General features: G+C 38.4%; 1 protein-coding gene across 1 annotated transcript in view; it reads right to left on the reverse strand.

The window, feature by feature from the left end:
* Positions 1–5,075: 5,075 nt before the first annotated feature.
* LOC136686040 (insulin-like growth factor 2 mRNA-binding protein 1) overlaps positions 5,076–19,608 on the reverse strand; it is a 41,861-nt gene continuing 27,328 nt past the window's right edge. Inside the window, exons 3-15 of the mRNA XM_066659516.1 lie at positions 15,793–15,841; positions 13,534–13,585; positions 12,966–13,029; positions 12,138–12,428; positions 11,717–11,851; positions 10,912–11,034; positions 10,666–10,801; positions 10,418–10,540; positions 9,929–10,045; positions 8,530–8,604; positions 8,044–8,175; positions 7,583–7,696; positions 5,076–6,981 (exon numbers count right to left, since the gene is read on the reverse strand). Coding sequence (XP_066515613.1) covers positions 6,835–6,981; positions 7,583–7,696; positions 8,044–8,175; positions 8,530–8,604; positions 9,929–10,045; positions 10,418–10,540; positions 10,666–10,801; positions 10,912–11,034; positions 11,717–11,851; positions 12,138–12,428; positions 12,966–13,029; positions 13,534–13,585; positions 15,793–15,841 — 1,558 coding nt within the window. The 3' untranslated portion in view covers positions 5,076–6,834. The remainder of the gene's footprint in view (positions 6,982–7,582; positions 7,697–8,043; positions 8,176–8,529; positions 8,605–9,928; positions 10,046–10,417; positions 10,541–10,665; positions 10,802–10,911; positions 11,035–11,716; positions 11,852–12,137; positions 12,429–12,965; positions 13,030–13,533; positions 13,586–15,792; positions 15,842–19,608) is intronic.

Consider the following 19,608-nt stretch of genomic DNA (forward strand, 5'->3'; position numbering starts at 1 on the left):
TAAACTGTGCCCTAGTCAGCTAAATAGGTCCTTACTTGCCTGTTGCATCAATACAGATAAAAAAAAAAAAATAAAAAATAAAAAAAAAGAAATTTCATTATCATGCTGCTCTGCAATGCATCATTGAGTACTATGTTGCAGTTCACAGAGAGAGAGAGAGAGAGAGAGAGAAAGAGAGAGAGAGAGAATTCTAATGCATCCAAACACAAGAGATACAATCCTATGTCATTTTAAAAAGCAATCAGAAAAATAAATCAAATAAAATGATGAAGAATTGCAAGGTTAAGAACGTAAGTCAATCTAATGAGGAATGGAGAAAAAAAAAAAATCAAATAATGAAACTGATATTTTCCTTTATTTTTCCCCTCCCCCTTTTCCATTTATTTCCATTTTTCAGAATCCTTTCTTAACAATGTCTAAACAATGGAGAAATCAAAAATCATCTTTGGAAGTAAAAGTATTCTTCTTTATTTAATATACTATCCACTACAGTATATGGAAATGCTGCTACCCAGTTGCTTAAGTCATTTATTAATTACTTATTTTTAATTTTATCATTTTCAAAAACTTTTAAACTTTTTTTGTGATGTTTTTTTTTTTCATTTTACTTTTTGTCCTATTTATTTATTTGTTCTCTAAGAGGTAGATCAACAAAAGAGAAAGAAAATTACATGGTTAAAGGTAACGTGCCCCTTGATTGAACTAACAAAAGGGGGGTTGTGGGGTGGGTAGAGAGCTGAGTGTGAGGGACTCGAGGTTGTAGCTTTGCTTCATTGTTGATCTAGGACTCCCTAGGTCAAACTCTATTCAATCCCAATGCCACTCCTTACACAAGAAACAATAAATGGTCTGAGATCAGTGCCAAAGGGTAGAATATTCTAGATCTAGCCATGCTCACAGTTACTGTTGCTGCAGCTGAACAAGCTTCACAGAATGCTGAAAGATATCCAATGGAACCAAACAAACAAAACAAAACAAAAAAGAAAATTAAATTTGTATCATATTTGATAGGTCACACTGTTAGGACTGACTGGCTCTTTGTTGCTGTGTAATCATACTAATGTTAATGTGGTAGCAAAAGCATTATATCCAATATGTAGTGCTTGTCCAACCTGACAACAGTTGCCAGAAATTTTGTGGGCAAAACATAGCTTAATTGTGTGGCTGTACACAGGGTCCATTTTGTGAAGCAGGAGGTCAAGGCTGCAAAGTGAGGAGGTAGCACGGTGTGTTTGAGGGGAAGGAGGATATCAAGCATGGTGAAATAGGCACACAGTATGCATCATCTATTGATGGATCAGCAGAATCCATTAGTCTCAGCAAACCTTTTCTTCCATAACAGGTATTCACAAGTCAATAGAACTGTTAAACCCTGCCCTAGTTCAGATAACCACTCTTTTGTTCAATTAGGACAGAAGAGCTTTCAACATCTGGTCCTAGATCAGCAATCTGGGGCTCTGGGAATAGGACAAAACTATGTGAATGAGTGAAACGGCCATCTTGCATTTAATAAACAAACTGAGGCGGGTGGGTCCGGTTCTGCTCCTGAAGAGACAGAGCCCAGGACAGTTAAGTCACTGCCTCCTACGTAGTCCAAGTAAAAATCTGGGTTCCACGAAAATGTACAATTTCATAATTCCATCAAATTAATCTGCACTAACACACTGCAATCGTGATAAGTCATTCAAAATACAGAAACACACTGGGCCTGAACAAAACGTATTCATGTCTGTTAGATCGTATGACTGCCTTGATGCATTAAAAGAGTAACAGAACACACAACGAAACATGTAATAATTGGTAAAAAGGCTCATTTGCATATCAGGATTGTGAAGGCTAGTCTTGCACTGAATTTTTAACAAACATTGTGCAGCCCTAGCTAGCAAATATAAGACAAATAAGGGTTAATAAGGGAGTCTGAGCAGGGATGTCACTAAACTGTGCTGGACTCTGACCCTCCCAGGCCAGAAATGGGCATCCAAGAACTAAGCATTTCTCATGTCGTCCAACTCTTTACGCCACCTCCTTTTATCCACTAACCAAAGCCACCTAATCTCAAACAACCCATGTAAACTCCATCTGTCCTTCAGTCCAAACTCAGCTTGGCCCATTCACCAAAGCCCCCACCTCTAAGCTGAGGAGGTCAATTTTAAAACCAAAACGAAAGAAAACATTAGTAATAAATTAAAGAAATTAAAGTGAAAAAGCAACATGCACTTTTGCTCTTGTCTGGTTGATAATAACAATCTTATGGCTAAGTCTTGAGGTAGCGTTTCCTAGTTATGTGAGGTTTAATTCGTCATTAGCACCCAAATATTTCTCTTTGAGCAAAGGCCAGAAACTAGCACTATGAGATACAACTGTGGTGTGCATCTATTGATGGCTACACCTAAATTAGTCTGAGGTTGGATCTGTTGTCTAAGTGTAAATCTGTGCACTGCAAAGGGTAGGCTTATTGTTTTTATCATCCTTAGGTGGTTTCCCAAGTATTTTAACAGTCCTTGTGACTAAAGACAGCCAGTAAATGTGACTCGTCACACAATTGCATAAGTAAAGAACATGCAGTCACGCTTTTTTTGAAGCTAAACTGTTTGTTTAGAATTTGAGTCCTTGTCACAGACAGCTTAGAGTGGGAGGATTTTTGTCTTGCAACACAGAGCGAGTGCTGAAGAGACCTTTCAGGGTTCAATCTTAACACTACACCAATACAGTCAGTGAACAATTTGTATTGGGTCTTATCATAAAACATAAAAAAAAATAATAAAAAATAAAAGAAATTCTGTTTGGCACAGTTGTTACTTGCATCGTGAGTAACTGGTTAGTAATTCAAATGATCTAGTAGCAGTGTAAGAGATCTCTGTGCTTTTCTAAAAGGAACCTGATCGAGAAAGAGAAAAAAAAAATAACTATGATCGAATCAAAAAGATATTGAGGGGGGAAAAACTGAAAATAAGCATCAAACGTCCGAACAGAACTGAGAAAACAGACACAAACAAGGCCAGCGTAAGAGAGGGTGAATATGTCTACTCCAAATCTTGGAAAAAAAAAAAAAAAAAAAAAAAAAAAAAAAAAAAAAATAAGTACTCGCAAATAATGCAAACAAAGTCAACAGACTAAAAAAAAAAAGATATATAAATAAAAATAAATGTTTTGATGAAGGGAGTGAACTGTGTACAGGGATGAACAGAGAAATGGAGGAAGAAACCCAGAGAAAAGTGAGAGTGAGGTGATGAGTATCATTTAGTATACAATTAACAGCACTACACGAGCACTGAGTATAGTGACCTGGTACAAAGATCCAGCCAAAAAAAACAAAAAATAATTTAAAACATTTCAAACAAAAAAAGAGAAAATAAAGCAAATCATCTGAGTGTTAGCTTTGAAAGGATAGGTTTCTTAAAATATATTTGGCCCATCCCCTCTCATCTCTTTTACACTATTCCTTCCTTCATATTTTAACATTTATTTTTTATTTTTATTTTTTACAGTTTTCTTATTTCCTGGAGATTTTCAGTTGTTTCATTTTTTGTTTCTAAACATTTTTTTCTAAAACTGATGAAACAGTATGTAACCAGATGTCATGTCCAAATAAAGCTTGCTGTTAAACAAAAGAGAATTAAAGAAATAACAAAACAAAACAAATAAAAGAAAAAAACCACACACAAAATGGCTGCAGTCTGAAGAAAAAATTGCAAGTGTCTCGGTGTTTGACAGAAATCGCACATCAGTGACGGGTTTGATACTAGAAGGCTGCCGTCTACTGAGAAAAAGGGAAGCATAAAAAACAAAGACTCTGTGGATGAAGCCAAGCACACACACAGAGCGTTAGCTAACTGATAACCTGCTAAACCCTCTGCAGGTTTTTGTGTACTTATCCTTGTTGTAAAGGATTTCTGGCAGTATCCATCCATCATCCGCTTTTAAACTGCTGTGTATTACACATCCTTATCCAATTGTTTTTGTTTTTATTCGAAAAAATACAAAAATCTGTTCAGTTGCTTCATCTTATATACAGCTGAAATCTGGTTTGTGTGATGAACAATTTTTTTTGCTCCCGTTTTCCAAAGTTTATCATATATTATTGTTCAGTTAAAAAAGAAAAAAAAAGAAAATCATTTTAACTGAGCCCATACGATAGGATGTCTATTTTTCTGCCTTTTCTTAAAACACCCAAACCACTCTCCCCCCAACAAAAGACTATACAGGTTTTTTTCTTTTTTTAGGGAACAAAAAAAAAGCACCTCAGTGCGCACACACACGACAATGGAGAAGGACTAGATTCAAACCTAAACAAAGAGGTGCCAGATATTTCACATTCAATGTATATGAAGCTCAAAGTAGGTATTGAGGTGAAGCTAACGCTGCTGGGCTACAGCAGTCTAGGCCTAGTCAAGTAAACAATCAGCCAATAAAATTCTCATGGCATTGCACATGGTGCATAACACAGCCTTGGCAAAAGAAGACCCAAGCTAGGCCTTCGGCACATATCGTTCATGGAAACCAACGACATTGGGCCAGGTAGAGGCACAAAATACGTCCTTTAGTGCCACAGTCAGCTTTCTACAGTTAAAATGAACAAACGAAAGCTTGTATGACAAACAAATGTAATTGTCTCATTCAGAGTTATTAGTCGTATTGTCTAAAGGACCATTGTGTAGCAATGACCGTGATGCACCACTAAGCAATGGCATGATGTGTCTCAATTCCCATTGGCCAGTGATTTCAAGTTCAGCCCAGTATAGATCCAAAGGCAGCTGGGAAAAAAAGTCTGTCAGTAAAACCACCAAAACAGTCGTGCCTTTTGCCTGTGGACCATTTTGAGCTACAGTGAAGGGGGGGGGGGAAATAAAAAAATAAAATACACACTCACGCACACTACTAAGAAAAATATTGAAGGGGGACATTGACAATAACTAAAAAATATTTCTTCCTTAAAAAAATAAAACATTCAGAACTATCAGCTTTTCATATAAAACACCAGCAAGCAAAAAAGAAAAAAAAAAAAAAAGAAAAAAGGAAAATAATCAAAAGAAGCTGTTAGGAATACTGAGGTAACAATACCCTGAGGTAGGTTTCTTTATTTTTTTTTTTCTTAATTTCATCTTATCTAATCTGTTCTAGGATCAGGGAGGACAGCCAGAGTCCTGGCGACCTCATCGGCATACGACGGACAGAGCAGGAAGGAGAGAGCGCAGAAGCCGTTTTTGGCCTAGCTTGATGTTGACCTTTGATCTAAATGGCAGGTTAGAGCACTGTACCCTGAGGGAAATCTATCATTCACATGATTCTAAACCATGACCCATCAAGACCTAGGATGGGCTTCTATATAAAAATCACAAAATTATGTTCCACACATCATGACAATCATTATGTGCCTCATAGTAGAAACTCAGAAAACAATTCAGTTTTAACGTCTTAGTCAGGCTTATATCTATAGGATGAAATCTCAGGAATCACCAAATTAATTTCAGATTTCCCCCTCATATGGTGTCTTATATTTCATCAGTCCCCCGAAGAAAAAAATGCATCTCTACATAGTAAATTTATAGAAAGGGGAAATAACTGTAAATTTCAATGTAAATGACAGTAAACCAAAAATTGAGATACATGATATTCTTTGGACAATTTGCTTCTTGAGGTGTAATATGAGATCAATCTAACATTAAGGATCATGCAGATTTAGATATTTGATCATTAAATGTCACATGCATGTCCCCCCCACCCTCCTAGGACATGATCTGCCAATGGTTTAAATCATCACAGGCTCCCTTTATGTATCATACTACCCTGCCTTTACATTCTTTCCTCTGAGGGGCCAGGTTAACTCACATATCATATATATATAATATATATAAAATATGCCATTTGGGCGTGGGCCGCGCACCAACGAGCATCGTGGGCGTGGTTTAGGGCTGGTGGTGGGGTTTGCGTCTCGGAGCTGAGCCGCTGCAATAGAACTGCAGGGTCCGCCTCGGCCCGCCCACTTACTGTATCCTTACTGCACACACTGCCGGCCAATCAGCACTCAGCCTAAGAGTGACGCCCAGGTTAAAAGCTCAGCTACACTCAATTGTCATCAGCAGCATGGACGCGTCATGGCCGAGCAGTGGGCAGTATTTAAATACATATTTATGAAGATTATATTTACAACCACATTTTTTCTTCTTTTTGCTTTTTTCCTCACCCCAACAGTTTACTGCAAGGGACTTAAAGAGCAGTGTTAACAGCTATGACCCCTCCCTTTGTTTCCGACAGGCTAAGTTTGAGTTTCCTGACTCGTTTTGGGTTCTCCGCTCTCCCTCTCCTATGTCCGCTTCACTGCATTTCATTAATAATACCTCTGAATAAACATTTCTATACATATATCTCTATCTTTAAAAAAAACACCCTTAAAATACTAAAGTGACTGGTGATGGCTGAGGACCCCCCTTAAAGTGTGTTATCATTCTCAGGAGTGCTAAACTTCTTAGAACTTTCTTTCAGGACCCAGTTAAGCAGTCGTTTAAGAAGTTACTTCGTAAGCTCTCACTAGAGGTCACATTTTTGCATTCCCCCCACCATCCTCAGTCACTCGACCTGGTCTGGCATCTGGTCTCTGTTTTTAGTTCTCTCTCTATTTTTTTTCCTTTTTATTATTTTAAATCACTCGTTTTTCTAGTTTCATCTCTAAACATTTTGTCCTCTCTCAGGCATTTTTTTTCCTTTTTATTCCCTCTCAGTTTGACGCTCATTCCTCCCTGTCTACCGCTGGGTCTGTGTCGCTCTGTCTCAGTCAGTCCGCTGTCTCCTCCATCTGTCTGTCCGTCCATCCGTCTAGTAAGGATGTGGGCCCCTTTACTTCCTCCTGGGCTCCTGGGGCATTCCCTGGTGGGGCCCCAGCTCTGACAGGTTCTGTGGATGTGGTCCAGGTGGGCCCCCCATCCCTCCTTTCTGCTGCTGTTTAACCTGTGTCAGAATGTCCCTGATTTTTCTCTGTGCCAACTAAAAGAAAGAAAAATGTGTTAATTTCTGTAAACTTGCACATAGAAATACAGCTTTTCATTTTAAACGCTAGAGAACTGTAACTGTTCCCAAAAGAAGCTGCAAACATTTAAGTTACCCAAAGTAATCCTAAGAAAAATGTTTTTTCATCTAATAAATATCTCAGATAAAGAAATGCTGAATTTGTACTAATTGTAATAAATAAGTCGAATCTGGGGACACCATGGTCTAAATATTAGAGAAAAAAGAGCTAGGGTAAATAGGTAGTTTTACCCCTTCAACTTCAACTGGAAAAATGGGGTCTGGGGGCATAAAGCACCTTCTCTGCCCCCTACTTTCATAGCTGATGTGACACCCCCTTTCCATTACTTTACTTTCTTTAAATACCCTTTTCTGTTATATTACTTGGTGAGTATCTAATGACTTAATAAGAAAGAGGTAAAATTCAGAGTGACATTGTATTTTAAATCAAACCATTATCAGATTCCAAAAGAAGAAAATAAAAAAGCAAAAAAGAAAACCCAACTATTCGTTTGTTTGTTAGGTGGTCTGCGTATTATTTTAAAACAAAAGATGACATCTATTAAATCTTCAAACACACCTGACTTGCGTAAAAGTGGCCGATGATTTTGACTATAACCTGGTCCTGTTCATCAGGGGTCTGCTCTCTGGGAACCACTACTTCAGCTGCAGTCAGGTTCTGTAGCTCATTCACCTAATGTGGAACCAGTTCATAATTGTAATCATCATATAATCTCAAATCAGACACATAACGAAACAATTCAGCACCTTGCTTTGGACAACAACAAAAAAAATTAAGTGATTTCATTTCTGCAAACATGAACCACATAGCCATCAGAATAATTTTGCTACTGGAGATACACAGAATGAAACGCCACTCATTCCAAATTGCATTGGAGTTTCATTCATGCTTTAATTCTGCTCATATGATTTGACACTGTCAGGTGGGTTTTCTGCTAGAACAATCTTTAGAGAACATTTCTTAGAAACTAAATGGAAGTTTGTGTTAATATATTGTTAAATATATTATAAATTGCTCACCGTTTTTCCACCCTTTCCGATAACTCTTCCAGCAGCTGCTGCTGCCACTTTGATGTGCGTCTCCAGCTTTACCTCCTCCTTAGGCCCAAAGAAATTCTCCTCCTTCAGCTTGCCATATATTCTGCCCTGAGCCTAAAGCAGAGCAGAAAGATGCTTTCACAACCTGCATATAACTCTTTGTAATCTACTGTGAAAATAAGCATATAAATGTGATACTCATAAAGCAGACAACAGATTACTGTGAAATTAAACACTGCTAAACAAGACAAACCAAAACAAACAAACAAAAATATGCCATTAAAACTGAATAGAACTGAAAGGTAAAACAGTAGGCTGATTTTCACTTTAATACTGGCATTATACAGACATAGGACATTGGAAAAGAACATTGCATACATTAATTCCTACAAATGTTACCATCATTTATTACTGCAGATATTTTAGAAGCAGTCCTAAAGAATGCCTATCCAGGAGTCATAATCATACCTTAAACTGGGCCTCAGGTGGACCAGTAACAATGACCATACGCATTTTTGAGTCAGGTGTTTCTGCAGGGGCAATCTGAAAAGGTGATTAACCAATGATTAGCATTAGTATTTTTTAAAAACACATACTGGTGTATTTTAAAATTATATTCATACTAGAAAATAATTCCATTCGATAAGAGTATTATAATTTTATAAATCTTTGTTGATAATCACAAAACATGTGTAAGATGTAACCATAAATAATATTTATATCACCCAAGATTTGGATTATTTCAATCTCCAGTTGTAATTGTAATACTGTCATGAAAGCACTTTTTACAATTTCCAATCCTTTTCATACGCTGATGGATAATTCTCACTTATTTTTACTTTGGTGGTGTACATATTTGAAGGCTAAGCACCAGCTCTATGAAAGTGTCAAACAAATAAATACAGTGGAATCCGAGTTCCTAACTTGTGTTTATTGATAGTCAGAAAACATGTTATTTCTTACTAATTCAAGGAATAAGGTTTAAAAGACCGTTGGCCGTAGATGGTGGACAACAACTCTGGAAGTTGCACTTAATTTAATGCAAAATGACGAAAAGGTGTGTTGTTTTTGGCTGCAATCATTCAATGTACAGTGGGACAGCTGTGCACAAAAGGCCCAAAGATCCCAAAATATCCAGAAAATGGACTAAATTTGTCAACTTTAAACGGACACTTTGTAAAGGACCATCCGCTCACTCCGTTATCTGTAGCTCATTTCACTGGCGCTTTTCCAACAATATGGGCATGTAAGGACACCAACGAAAGGTGTTCAAGAGCCTCTGTAACATGGAGGTAAACAGGGTAAGGACACTCACTTCGCCTGTTTTAGTTGGTGTTAGTTAACGTTAGCTTGACTTGCTAAACTCGGTGGCTCAGATTATACTCGACTACGTAGCTGCATTACGGATGTTTATAGTGTCGGATGAATTCGAGTTCGACTTCGATCACATTTACAAGAATAACGGTACCTCTACATTTGAGTTTAGCTTATTGCTAGGCTATTGTCATGAATATGTTGGTTATTTAGCTAGATACTGTCATAACAGTCAGTCATAACGGTGTTTTACCGCGGCGTTGTTCAGCTGTTGTCCACCAGTGACGTCACGGTTGCATTCAAGAATTTCCGTAGCGAGCTCGGGTTTTTCCGTCAATTTAATAAAATTGTCAGTTTTAAAGCAAATTAAGCTGCTATTTTCATTTTAATTCATACTTATATATGTCAGTAACTAAAATAATGTGAAATATTCATGGAGGTCCATTAAGTGGTGCTTAGCCTTTAAGCCCCTTACATTTAACACTACTGTATTAATTTATTCATTTTATTTTGTTTGTTTGTGTGTGTGTTTATATGTCAGCAGTCCCTCAACCTTAATGGATGCCCCAGCGAAGCGGCTCAGCTGTTTAATATGCTGCCCCTTCTTCCCGATAATGGCTCCCACTGCTTGTGCTGGGATGTACACATGGACGGTCTCCTGCTCAGGGGCCTGCAAAAGTACATGCTCATTTAGTTAAAGAATTTAACCAACGAAATGCACTTTCTTGCAACTCATAAAACAAGTTGAGACTTGATGTTAAAAATGCTGATTCTAAACTCAGTACCACTTTTGTTTTTAGTTGTTGTTGTGGCTTAAATAAGTTAATTTAATTTCATTCACTGAAACATGAAAAACAAAAATGTAAAAAAGGTAATCTCACCGTGTAGATGGAAAACAAATCAAATAACCATGAAATGTAACTGGTTATAACATCTTAAATTACCTTTCAATGTAAATCAGCCTAAACTGACAATGAATATAACTCTTTACCACAGCTACTACCTCACTACCATGTATCTTACACCAAGCAATGTATCTTACCCCAAAGGATCCATATGGAGCACCAACCCCTGCATTTCCAGGAGGAGGAGGGGGCAAGGAGGAGGATGGAGGGAAAAGTCCTAGAGCTCCAAGGTTCAGTCCAGGGATGAGATGAGTCTGTTGCTGGAAAGGAACAGAAACTTTAAGCACAGGATATACACTATCCTGAGTCAACTAGCAGCTGTTGACCCAATAAAATACAGCTCAGTCTCAGCTTCTATATCTCACCCCCTCTTCCACACACTTACGTTCATGGCAGCAATGTCATTATCATAGGCTTCTCGCACTTTCTTCATGATCTCCTGCTCCGCCAGACAGCAGGCCTCAATGGCACCTTTCACTGTGATGGTCCTCTCAGGGTTATAGAGTGTCAAGTCCTGCAGTCTGCACAGAGCAATGAAATCGCAGCTTAAGACTCAATGCTTTAAAGTCTTTTGAAATATAATAGTTTAGTTATTAACAGGTAAATGTTGTGATTTGAATATCTTGCTCACGGTGAGATGGTGATCTTGGTGTCTGTATCTTGTTCGACTTTCTTCAGGTTCCGTCCCTCTTTGCCAATCAGGCGGCCTACAAAGTTGTTGTGGGCCAGGATCTTCAGAGGCACCTCATCAGCACTGACGGAAGTGAAAGTAATCAGTAACAGTGATCCGAATAGAGTGCACCTCTGTCTCCTAACAGCCATTTATTTATAACCACTTTCATATTGTAAAATTAAAACAAGCAAGCTTTAATGTCAATGCATTGACCTTCTTTATAGGATCCTTGAATTTAAATATTAACCTCTTAATGATTCAAGAGCAATTCCAGTCCTCGATAAATGGAAAAGAAAGCCTATTATTAGGCAATTAAATTATTTTTCCTCAGACAGTAAACACTAGACGTCTATTGATTTCAAGGTTACATTTCTGCTGAATTAATTCTCCCCTCTTAATTAGTTGTTCAGTTCTTCTTAATCATTCTTCAAAATCATTGTGACACTTCACTGAGGTGTAATAGGGAGAATGGAGCCTCTGTGGTTGCTAGTCTGGGCTACCACTCACTATGTAACCTTTAGAGGAGGGTACACAACCACAGCCATCCCTCCCCTCCCCCTCCCTCTTGATTTCAGTACAGCGCTGTAAAGAAATGAATTACAACGAACTGAAGAAAAAAAAAAAAAAATTCTTACCTAGTGTTCCTTTAATGAATCACTTATGTAGTCGTAGCTACTTTGGAAGCTCTAATGCTAATGTTATTAGCCTGCTTGTTAGGTGGTAGTTAAGAAGCATTAACTACTGGTACATTGGAGTTACTCACGTCTTGGTGTCTTTGGCCTCTTGATGCATGATTTCCAAAATCATACGGCAGGCTGATGAGCAGCCCTCTGGAGTTGAGTGGATGCTGATGGGCTTTTCAGCTGCTCCAGCATTCTCCTTACGGTGCACATCAATCCTGAGGGAGAAATGGAATCAGCCAAACAAGATGAATTGAATCTAACTGATTTAAAGAAAAGAAAAGGGAAAAAAAGTTTTACAAATTTTATTTATGGAATTATATATTTTTTTTTCACCAGTTACATTAGCTTTATTTGATTCTTTACATTAGCATTGTAATTCCATTGCAAACTTAGCACATCAAACATTCCTTGGATGCTTTAATGCACTTAAAAATGCATTTCAAAATACTTTCCCCATGACAAACTTTACCATCACAAATGTAATCATCATTAGGCACTCACTTGCTCTGGGTCTGCTTGGTGATATTGCGGATAGTAGCACCCTCTTTGCCAATAATGGCGCCCACGTACTGGGTGGGCACAAGCAGGCGAAGGGGGATATCAGCGTGCTGGTGTTTGGAGGGGATTCCTGCACCAGGTGAACCCTGTCGAGCATTGACACGGGGACCATATCCAGGACGACGGCCATTTTCTGGACCTCGCTGGGGGTCTGAATCTGAGTTCTCATCAGGTATGTAGGATACACGCAGAGCATTGTTCTCAAACTGGTACCCATTCAGTTTCTGGATCGCTCTGAAAGATTCAAAAGACACCTTTAGAACACTATGTAACGGTTTCTTCACATACGGGGGGGCCCATTAAGGGGCTAGTTTTATAAAAGCACTGAACCATCAACCTTACGGATTATGTCCACACCAACAACAGATCCATTATATGGATCACTGCATGATTCATTAGGCAGAAACTGGAGCATGAGTTTCATCCATATTGAGCATGACTGTTGTCTGATTTAAAAGGTGACAGCTCAAGTTTAGGATTAATGAACCATCAAATAGAGAGGCGTATCTTATATTGCAGTATGGTTAATACACCACTAGGTGTCAGAGTTGTGCTACAAAACACAAAAACTCTGACGATGTGCTGAAGGTGTATGAAGACAGCACAGGTGAACTAGGGAGTGGGGAGTGTCTCTAGGTCCCACTTCAAACCTTCATTATCGATAAACTTGCTATTACTATTATTTCGGAATGGGACTTTGGAAACATACACGCACAAGATCCACAACAGCAATAATGGTGGGGGTTAGTTTAGATAATATATATTCCTTACTGTCTGGCCTGCTCCCGAGTAGCATAAGTGACATTGACTACAGCAGTCTCACTTTCCGTGTTAACTAGAACAACAGAGAATATGAATATATGAGAGAGAGAGAGAGAGAGAGAGAGAGAGAGAGAGAGAGAGAGTGAGTGAGGTGGGGGGACAGGGGGGCAGAGAGACAGAGTGAACATATGAATTTGACAAATGTTAAAACTTCATGACACTAATAAATCAAAACCTTGCATTTTTTTTTAAACACAGTTAACACATTAACTTTAGTGTTAAATCTAAGAAACTAGTTCTGTCACTCATCATGATAAAGTTGGCAGCTCCCATTTTCACATGGTGTAAAAATGGAATAATAAGAGGAGAGCCATGCTTTAAATATTGCCCAGACCCTTTATTAACTGCTGGAACAATACCTGAAATTCCAAAAAATCATAACTTTACACGAGAAAAAACCATCCCCAAATTGTAATGGCTGTTTTTCCAAATACTTCTTGACCATTTCTACTGGTCCACAGATCACAACGTTTTAGCACAATTATGAAGATGATGTACAGGTATTTTTTGTATTTACCTTGCTCACAGTTCTCAACAGTTCCATACTGGGCAAGCAGACCATCAAGCACCTGCAGAGGATAAAGGGTAGGCAGAATGAGACAAGAATGTACAATTTATTCATTCATTCATTATCTGTAACCCTTATCCAGTTCAGGGTCACGGTGGGTCCAGAGCCTACCTGGAATCATTGGGCGCAAGGCGGGAATACACCCTGGAGGGGGCACCAGTCCTTCACAGGGCCACACAGACACACATTCACACCTACGGACACTTTTGAGTCGCCAATCCACCTAACAACGTGTGTTTTTGGACTGTGGGAGGAAACCCACGCGGACACAGGGAGAACACACCAACTCCTCACAGACAGTCATCTGGAGCGAGAATTGAACCCACAATCTCCAGGCCACTGGAGCTGTGTGACTGCGACACTACCTGCTGCGCCACCGTGCCGCCCCTGTACAATTTATTTAACCACAAATTTTGCCACAAGCAATGTTTAGATAGCAGTCATTTCTACTTTCTAATTAGGTCCTCACTAAACTCAGTGTGAAATCTGCTTAATGCACCAGCACTAGTTTTGAGCAAATTTTAACAATGCTTAAACACATAACTCTTCTGTCCATTAGTGGGTGTTCAAGTGACTTTGAGCAAGAAATCAAACTGTGATCAAACACCAACAAATTCAGAACCCTAGCACAAAACAAAAAGAATTTTACTGTCACTTCAAATGTGACTCTAATTGGTAGGAAGTGTTTCTTTTTTCAAGTGTGTTTATCTGCAGATTATAGTGAAAGAATTCCTGCAAATCTAAATATTGATAGTTATCTCAACGACGTGCTGAAAAGCAGGCTGCTGCCCTCCTGTGGACGATGGAGAATGTAGAGGCTGGCAAGCAGCGTGGCCCAATGGAGGCTGGCCAAGCCAAGGGAGACCCGCCCTGCCCAAGCTGCAGCCTGTCACCACAGCAGCCATTAAAGACAATGTGCTCTGTGCCACGCCCCACACTTAAACACCTATTACACGTACTGCCTGTCAGAGACTCTCAGATGCTTAGGTTTCTGATATCTTTTCACTAGAAATGAGCTTTCTTTCCTTGTCAAATTTAGTAAGATCCTGCCAAGGGGCATTTCACAAAAGTGCTGGGAATATGTATTTTATCTCATTGTTCTGATATCGATTCTCCTCAGCACTCAAACTTTTCAACTGTTTAAACGCCCTTGCTCCAAAGATTTGTGCTGTTTATAAAAGTTTAGGAAAAAACGCCTGCCAGTTCGTTACTTTGGTAAAACACTGATGAACTTTGATATGTTCATCGAAGCAATTAATTACAGATCCTGAGACTTCAAGTGTCTCCTCTGCTATTCATTTAATTCATACCAGCACAGATTTTCCTTCAAATATGTACTATGTACAATCAATAGAGCTGATACTGTAGACTTCATGAACAAAACAATGCAAATTTTAGAGCAAGATTACAATAAAAACTTTAAATGTTGATAAACAACTTTAGAAACGGTATAAACTCAAACAGCACCTCAACCACTAAAAATGTTGAAAGACACTCGTTCTACAAGAAAGGAATGAGATGTTGACTATTTGTTGGATATGTGACATAAAAATGTGTTCTCCCAATGTCACTTTTATTTTATTTATATATTTTTTTGTTTTTTAACCAAAGTACATTTATTCATTGCGCTCCTTGGCTTTCTTTAAATGTCTCAAAAGTTAAGATGGCGGCCAAACAAATAATACATTTTATTGTAAAGTTATTTCCTGACATTTCTGTTATGTATTTGCTGCATGTCTTAAATTATTTTATAATTTATTCAATCAAAGATAATTAATAGAGATGACATCACAATACAGAGATAACGAACCATGGGGTCTGTCACTAACTTCAGTGTTTCTGGTTAATTCAGTTACGCTGGTATGTTATTACAGACTGTAAAAATTCAATTATTTGTAATTTAACCTGTAAAAAAAAGAAAAAAAAAAGCCTTCCCAAACTGATGGGCAGCTTAGTTTAATGCACTGACTACATCCCGAACAGCAGCTATGTTTGCTCAGCTAGGACCTGTTGAAGGACTCGAGTGACTCTTCTGGCACCAGATTTCGTTTTATAAGAAATATTAAAATACATTTTATGTTTCCAAAGGCTTCAGTTTAAAATCTTAATTTAGGTCAATTCTGAGTGGTAGTGCTAGGAATCTTTTGTATCTAAAATATTTCCATTTTAGGGATGGAGAAGAAATTTTTAGAGACTTAAATAACTCACCTCCCACTGTAAATGGGGTGGAATGTTTCTAATCTGAAGTTTTCTGGTCCTGTAAGGAATACATGAGAGAGAGAGAGAGAGAGAGAGAGATTAGTATATCATCAAAACTCATCTAAGGGGAGAAAACAAATAAAAATAAATCAACAGGTGACAAAATGCTCTTCCTTAGTCACCAGCAAAACATTTTCAATAACAAGTTCAATAGCATCTTGTCTGAAATACAGACAACCCTTATTCAAAATAACTAAGTGATAGGTCATTATTTTGCTTTGATAGAATTGGTTTAATTCAGGTTTATTCGTCTAGTTTATTCAGAAAGAACCAGTTTCAAATAACTGTGGTTTTGAACACAAATGTAATTTGTAACTAATGAATCTTATATAACAAATATTCAAATGGAATTGATAAATAGTACGATCCTCTTTAATTAAATCTCACCATTTAACAGCACTGAACTTAACCCATACCATTAGTTTATTTGAACATAACTGTCAATAAAATGTTATCGATTTTCTTTTTAAAACCACTTTACAAAAACTTTCCCAAACAAACCTTGAGTAAGATAGAGGGAACAACTAATGCTGATAAAGTACCAATAAATAAATAAACAAATAATATAAATAAAAGGTTCTAAACTGTTTGATTTGTCTGTGCACATACAATTTTTCCCACAAACAGCTTAACAAATACTTGTTAGTTTAGTCGAATAAAACCGATAAAGAAAAATCTAAAATATACACTATAAGCTAAAAGGCACACATGACCACCGACCAAGTGGCTAATATAGTGAAATATGTTGAAGAAGTGGAGGAACACTGGCAGGGTGTGTGCGAATGCTGCCAACTTGCAGAGCCTGCTGCCTGTGGCTAGCATGAGCAGGGTGGGAGAGCGCAGTGAGTGGAGATTGAATGGGTATATTGAAACCGGACACTGACGACTGTAGTACACTGCCAGCTGCCCTGGAACCCACCCAGCACATGGGCTAACAGGGGGAGGGGGAGACAGAGAGGGAGTAATAAAAGAGGAAGAGACTGAGACAGATGCAAGAGGGGGGGGGGGATGAAGCAAAAGAGACAGAGAGATGGAGAGTGAATTACCTTTCCAAACCTGTGGAAAACAATAAGCTGATGGAAGCAAAAAGTAACGGCATGCGCCAAGTGTCCACAGCACCATGATGTCCCAACACAATGCCAATGAGGTAGCAAAGGGCAGTGGGACAATAACAAGATGGGATAAAGGCTTGTTACATTTGTGGTCTTTTATTTAAACCTTGAGCACTGTAAGCCAAGTATGCAATCTTTGCCTTTGCTTATTGGAGCCTCTAGAGGGAGTCTTTGATCTGAGGGAATAGAGAAGGCATGCAGAAGAAATGAGGAAGTTAGTTCACGCCAGGGGTCATGAGGGAGGAGCTCCACCTCTACACTACAAACTCTGTAGCGTCTGGGAAAGGGTTAAAAGAAGAATCTTTAACGACCTTTGAACCCTGGAGGTCACACCCACTGGTTGAAGAATGAGGAGTAAGGCGCTCCCACCCTCCGCCCCTTGCTCTCCCAGGCACCATGGAAATGGTGGGTAAAGGAGCCAATCAGGTCACAAAAGCTGTACCCAAGGCAGTTTCCATCAAAGAGATTAGCAGTGCAAGCAGAGCCAAAATTACCCAATTTGGGCCGCTACACCCTGAAATTGTGACCCAATTGAAGGTTCCGATGTGCAAAACCAATCAAGACATTTAGGAGTTGAGCACCACTCTGATCTAGGATCAGCCCTTCAAAGGTGGTTTCAAACAAGATGTCCGAGTTGGTGTCGGCCATTTTGTTAGCTCCCATGTATCTATCTCACAAGCCGTGATGTAGTCAATCGGTTCACTAATGAAGGGACTGCACTTTTTGTCTCCCACAGACAAGTTTCTAGATTCTGGTGGTAGAAACAAGATATACGTTAGATGACCTCAACACAAGTATGAAGTTAACCATCATTCACTTTGCATGTCTCCGCTTTAGCGCTGATCAATGGCTCCAGGCTACCTTCTCCCAACCCCCACTTTTGACGCCCCAACACACACACAAAGGCCCCTCCATCCCCTCAACTGCCAACAAACATCCCCCTCCTGCCACACACGAGCCCTTGTGAACCCTTCACATCATGGGCCATCAGACGCAAAACATTTCGGTTGCTTTAATGCCTTAGTAGTGTTGTGACAAAGAAAATAAAATTAAAAAAAAAATGGATGTAGCTTGAGACATGGAAGAGGACACTTTTTTGTGTGTCTCCCTATTGTTTAGGGGATAGGGGGCCACCCTTAATTAAAATTTCAAAGCTAGATCTGCATACTGCTGCTATTGAGGAGCCCATTATTACTGTGGGCCTAACATGCAACCATTGCACATGCATTACACCATGAGCTTTAATGGAACCTGTTGTTCACAGCAGTATCTTATGGATCAAAAACTACTGAAAAACATACAAGTTATGTGAGGTTAAGAGATGAGTAGCTCACTGTATTCAGGTACTATCAAAGTAAGGAGTTACATTACGGGATCTTATTTAATAATCAGAATAGCGTTGTAGAATCAGAGCCTGATACAGTAAGGTTACACCAAATCAAATATACCTTAAACAATGCTCTTCAGACAACAAATGAAGAAAGCATACATTAGTTTGAGTTGTATGATTGTTTGTTTTTTCACTTAACGTGGCCAAATTTTCTTATTTTTTTCCACTAGTATCGTTTTCTTTGCTTGCTTCCTGTTGTGTTTTTGCTACAGGTGAATTTTACATTGCTACTAACATATCTCATGGGCTGCAAATACTAAAAGGCTTGTGCTGATATTTAGATACAATTTCTTCTTTTGAAGGAAGTAACATTCAGTGGTTTGCCAGCTCCATAAACAAAAATGTTCCATTCCACCTTAAATTATTGATTGGAAATTGTAACCGTAAAAATACGAGAAAAATGGAGGCAACGTCAATCTTGTAAGCACTTTAGGGGACAAATTCATTAAAAAATCTACCATTAACAGTGGATGTTGATTAGAATCAAATTGTTCAAGACTGCAATGTTCATTTGGCTTTATGCTCTTCCATGTAGAACTACAGCTATTCATAAGTGCCATGAAAAATCATCAGGAATTACGGATGGTTAATGTGTTTCCTCTTGCAGAAGAAAAAGCAATTAGGATAGTAGATGAATGTAAACGAGTAAAAACACATTTGTTGCCTCTCAAATGTACTTAAGATTAGTATTATTTGAAAAAATAACTATTCTTGCGAGTACATTATGTCAAAAAGTACTAAAGTAAATGTAACTAAATAAATGTAGTATGTTATTTTCCAAATCTGGTGAAATGGAGAGTTAGGAGAATGGGTATAAAAACAATGACCAACGTGGTAGACATTTTAGCACAGCAAAAGGTCTGAGGTGTAGTCGTGTTAATTACAACAAAATAACACACGCACACACACTAAAAGCAGACCACGGATGACTGACATAAAGAAGAACAAATATAATATAAAGACTCGTCCGAAATCCCTGGAGTAAGAGAGTGAAGCTCATTCTATGGGGGCTGGGGTCATTTTATGGCATTGTCCTATAGCTGGGGGCAGGGTCAAGCAGCGCATTTCAAAATAATGCCCTATTCCTGAAGGGACTAATCAGTTCTTAAATATTTCTTAGTAAAACCCAACAGAGATACTCTGCTAAAAAGAGACACACCAACTACAGAGCAACCTAGATATTCAAAATTTGTTCAACACAAATTGGTATATATTTTTTATATATAACATTTAACACTTGACAAAAAGAAGTATTTAGTCTAC

This window comes from Hoplias malabaricus, unplaced genomic scaffold, assembly GCF_029633855.1.
Source record: "Hoplias malabaricus isolate fHopMal1 unplaced genomic scaffold, fHopMal1.hap1 H_2, whole genome shotgun sequence".
NCBI classification, from domain to species: Eukaryota; Metazoa; Chordata; class Actinopteri; order Characiformes; family Erythrinidae; genus Hoplias; species Hoplias malabaricus.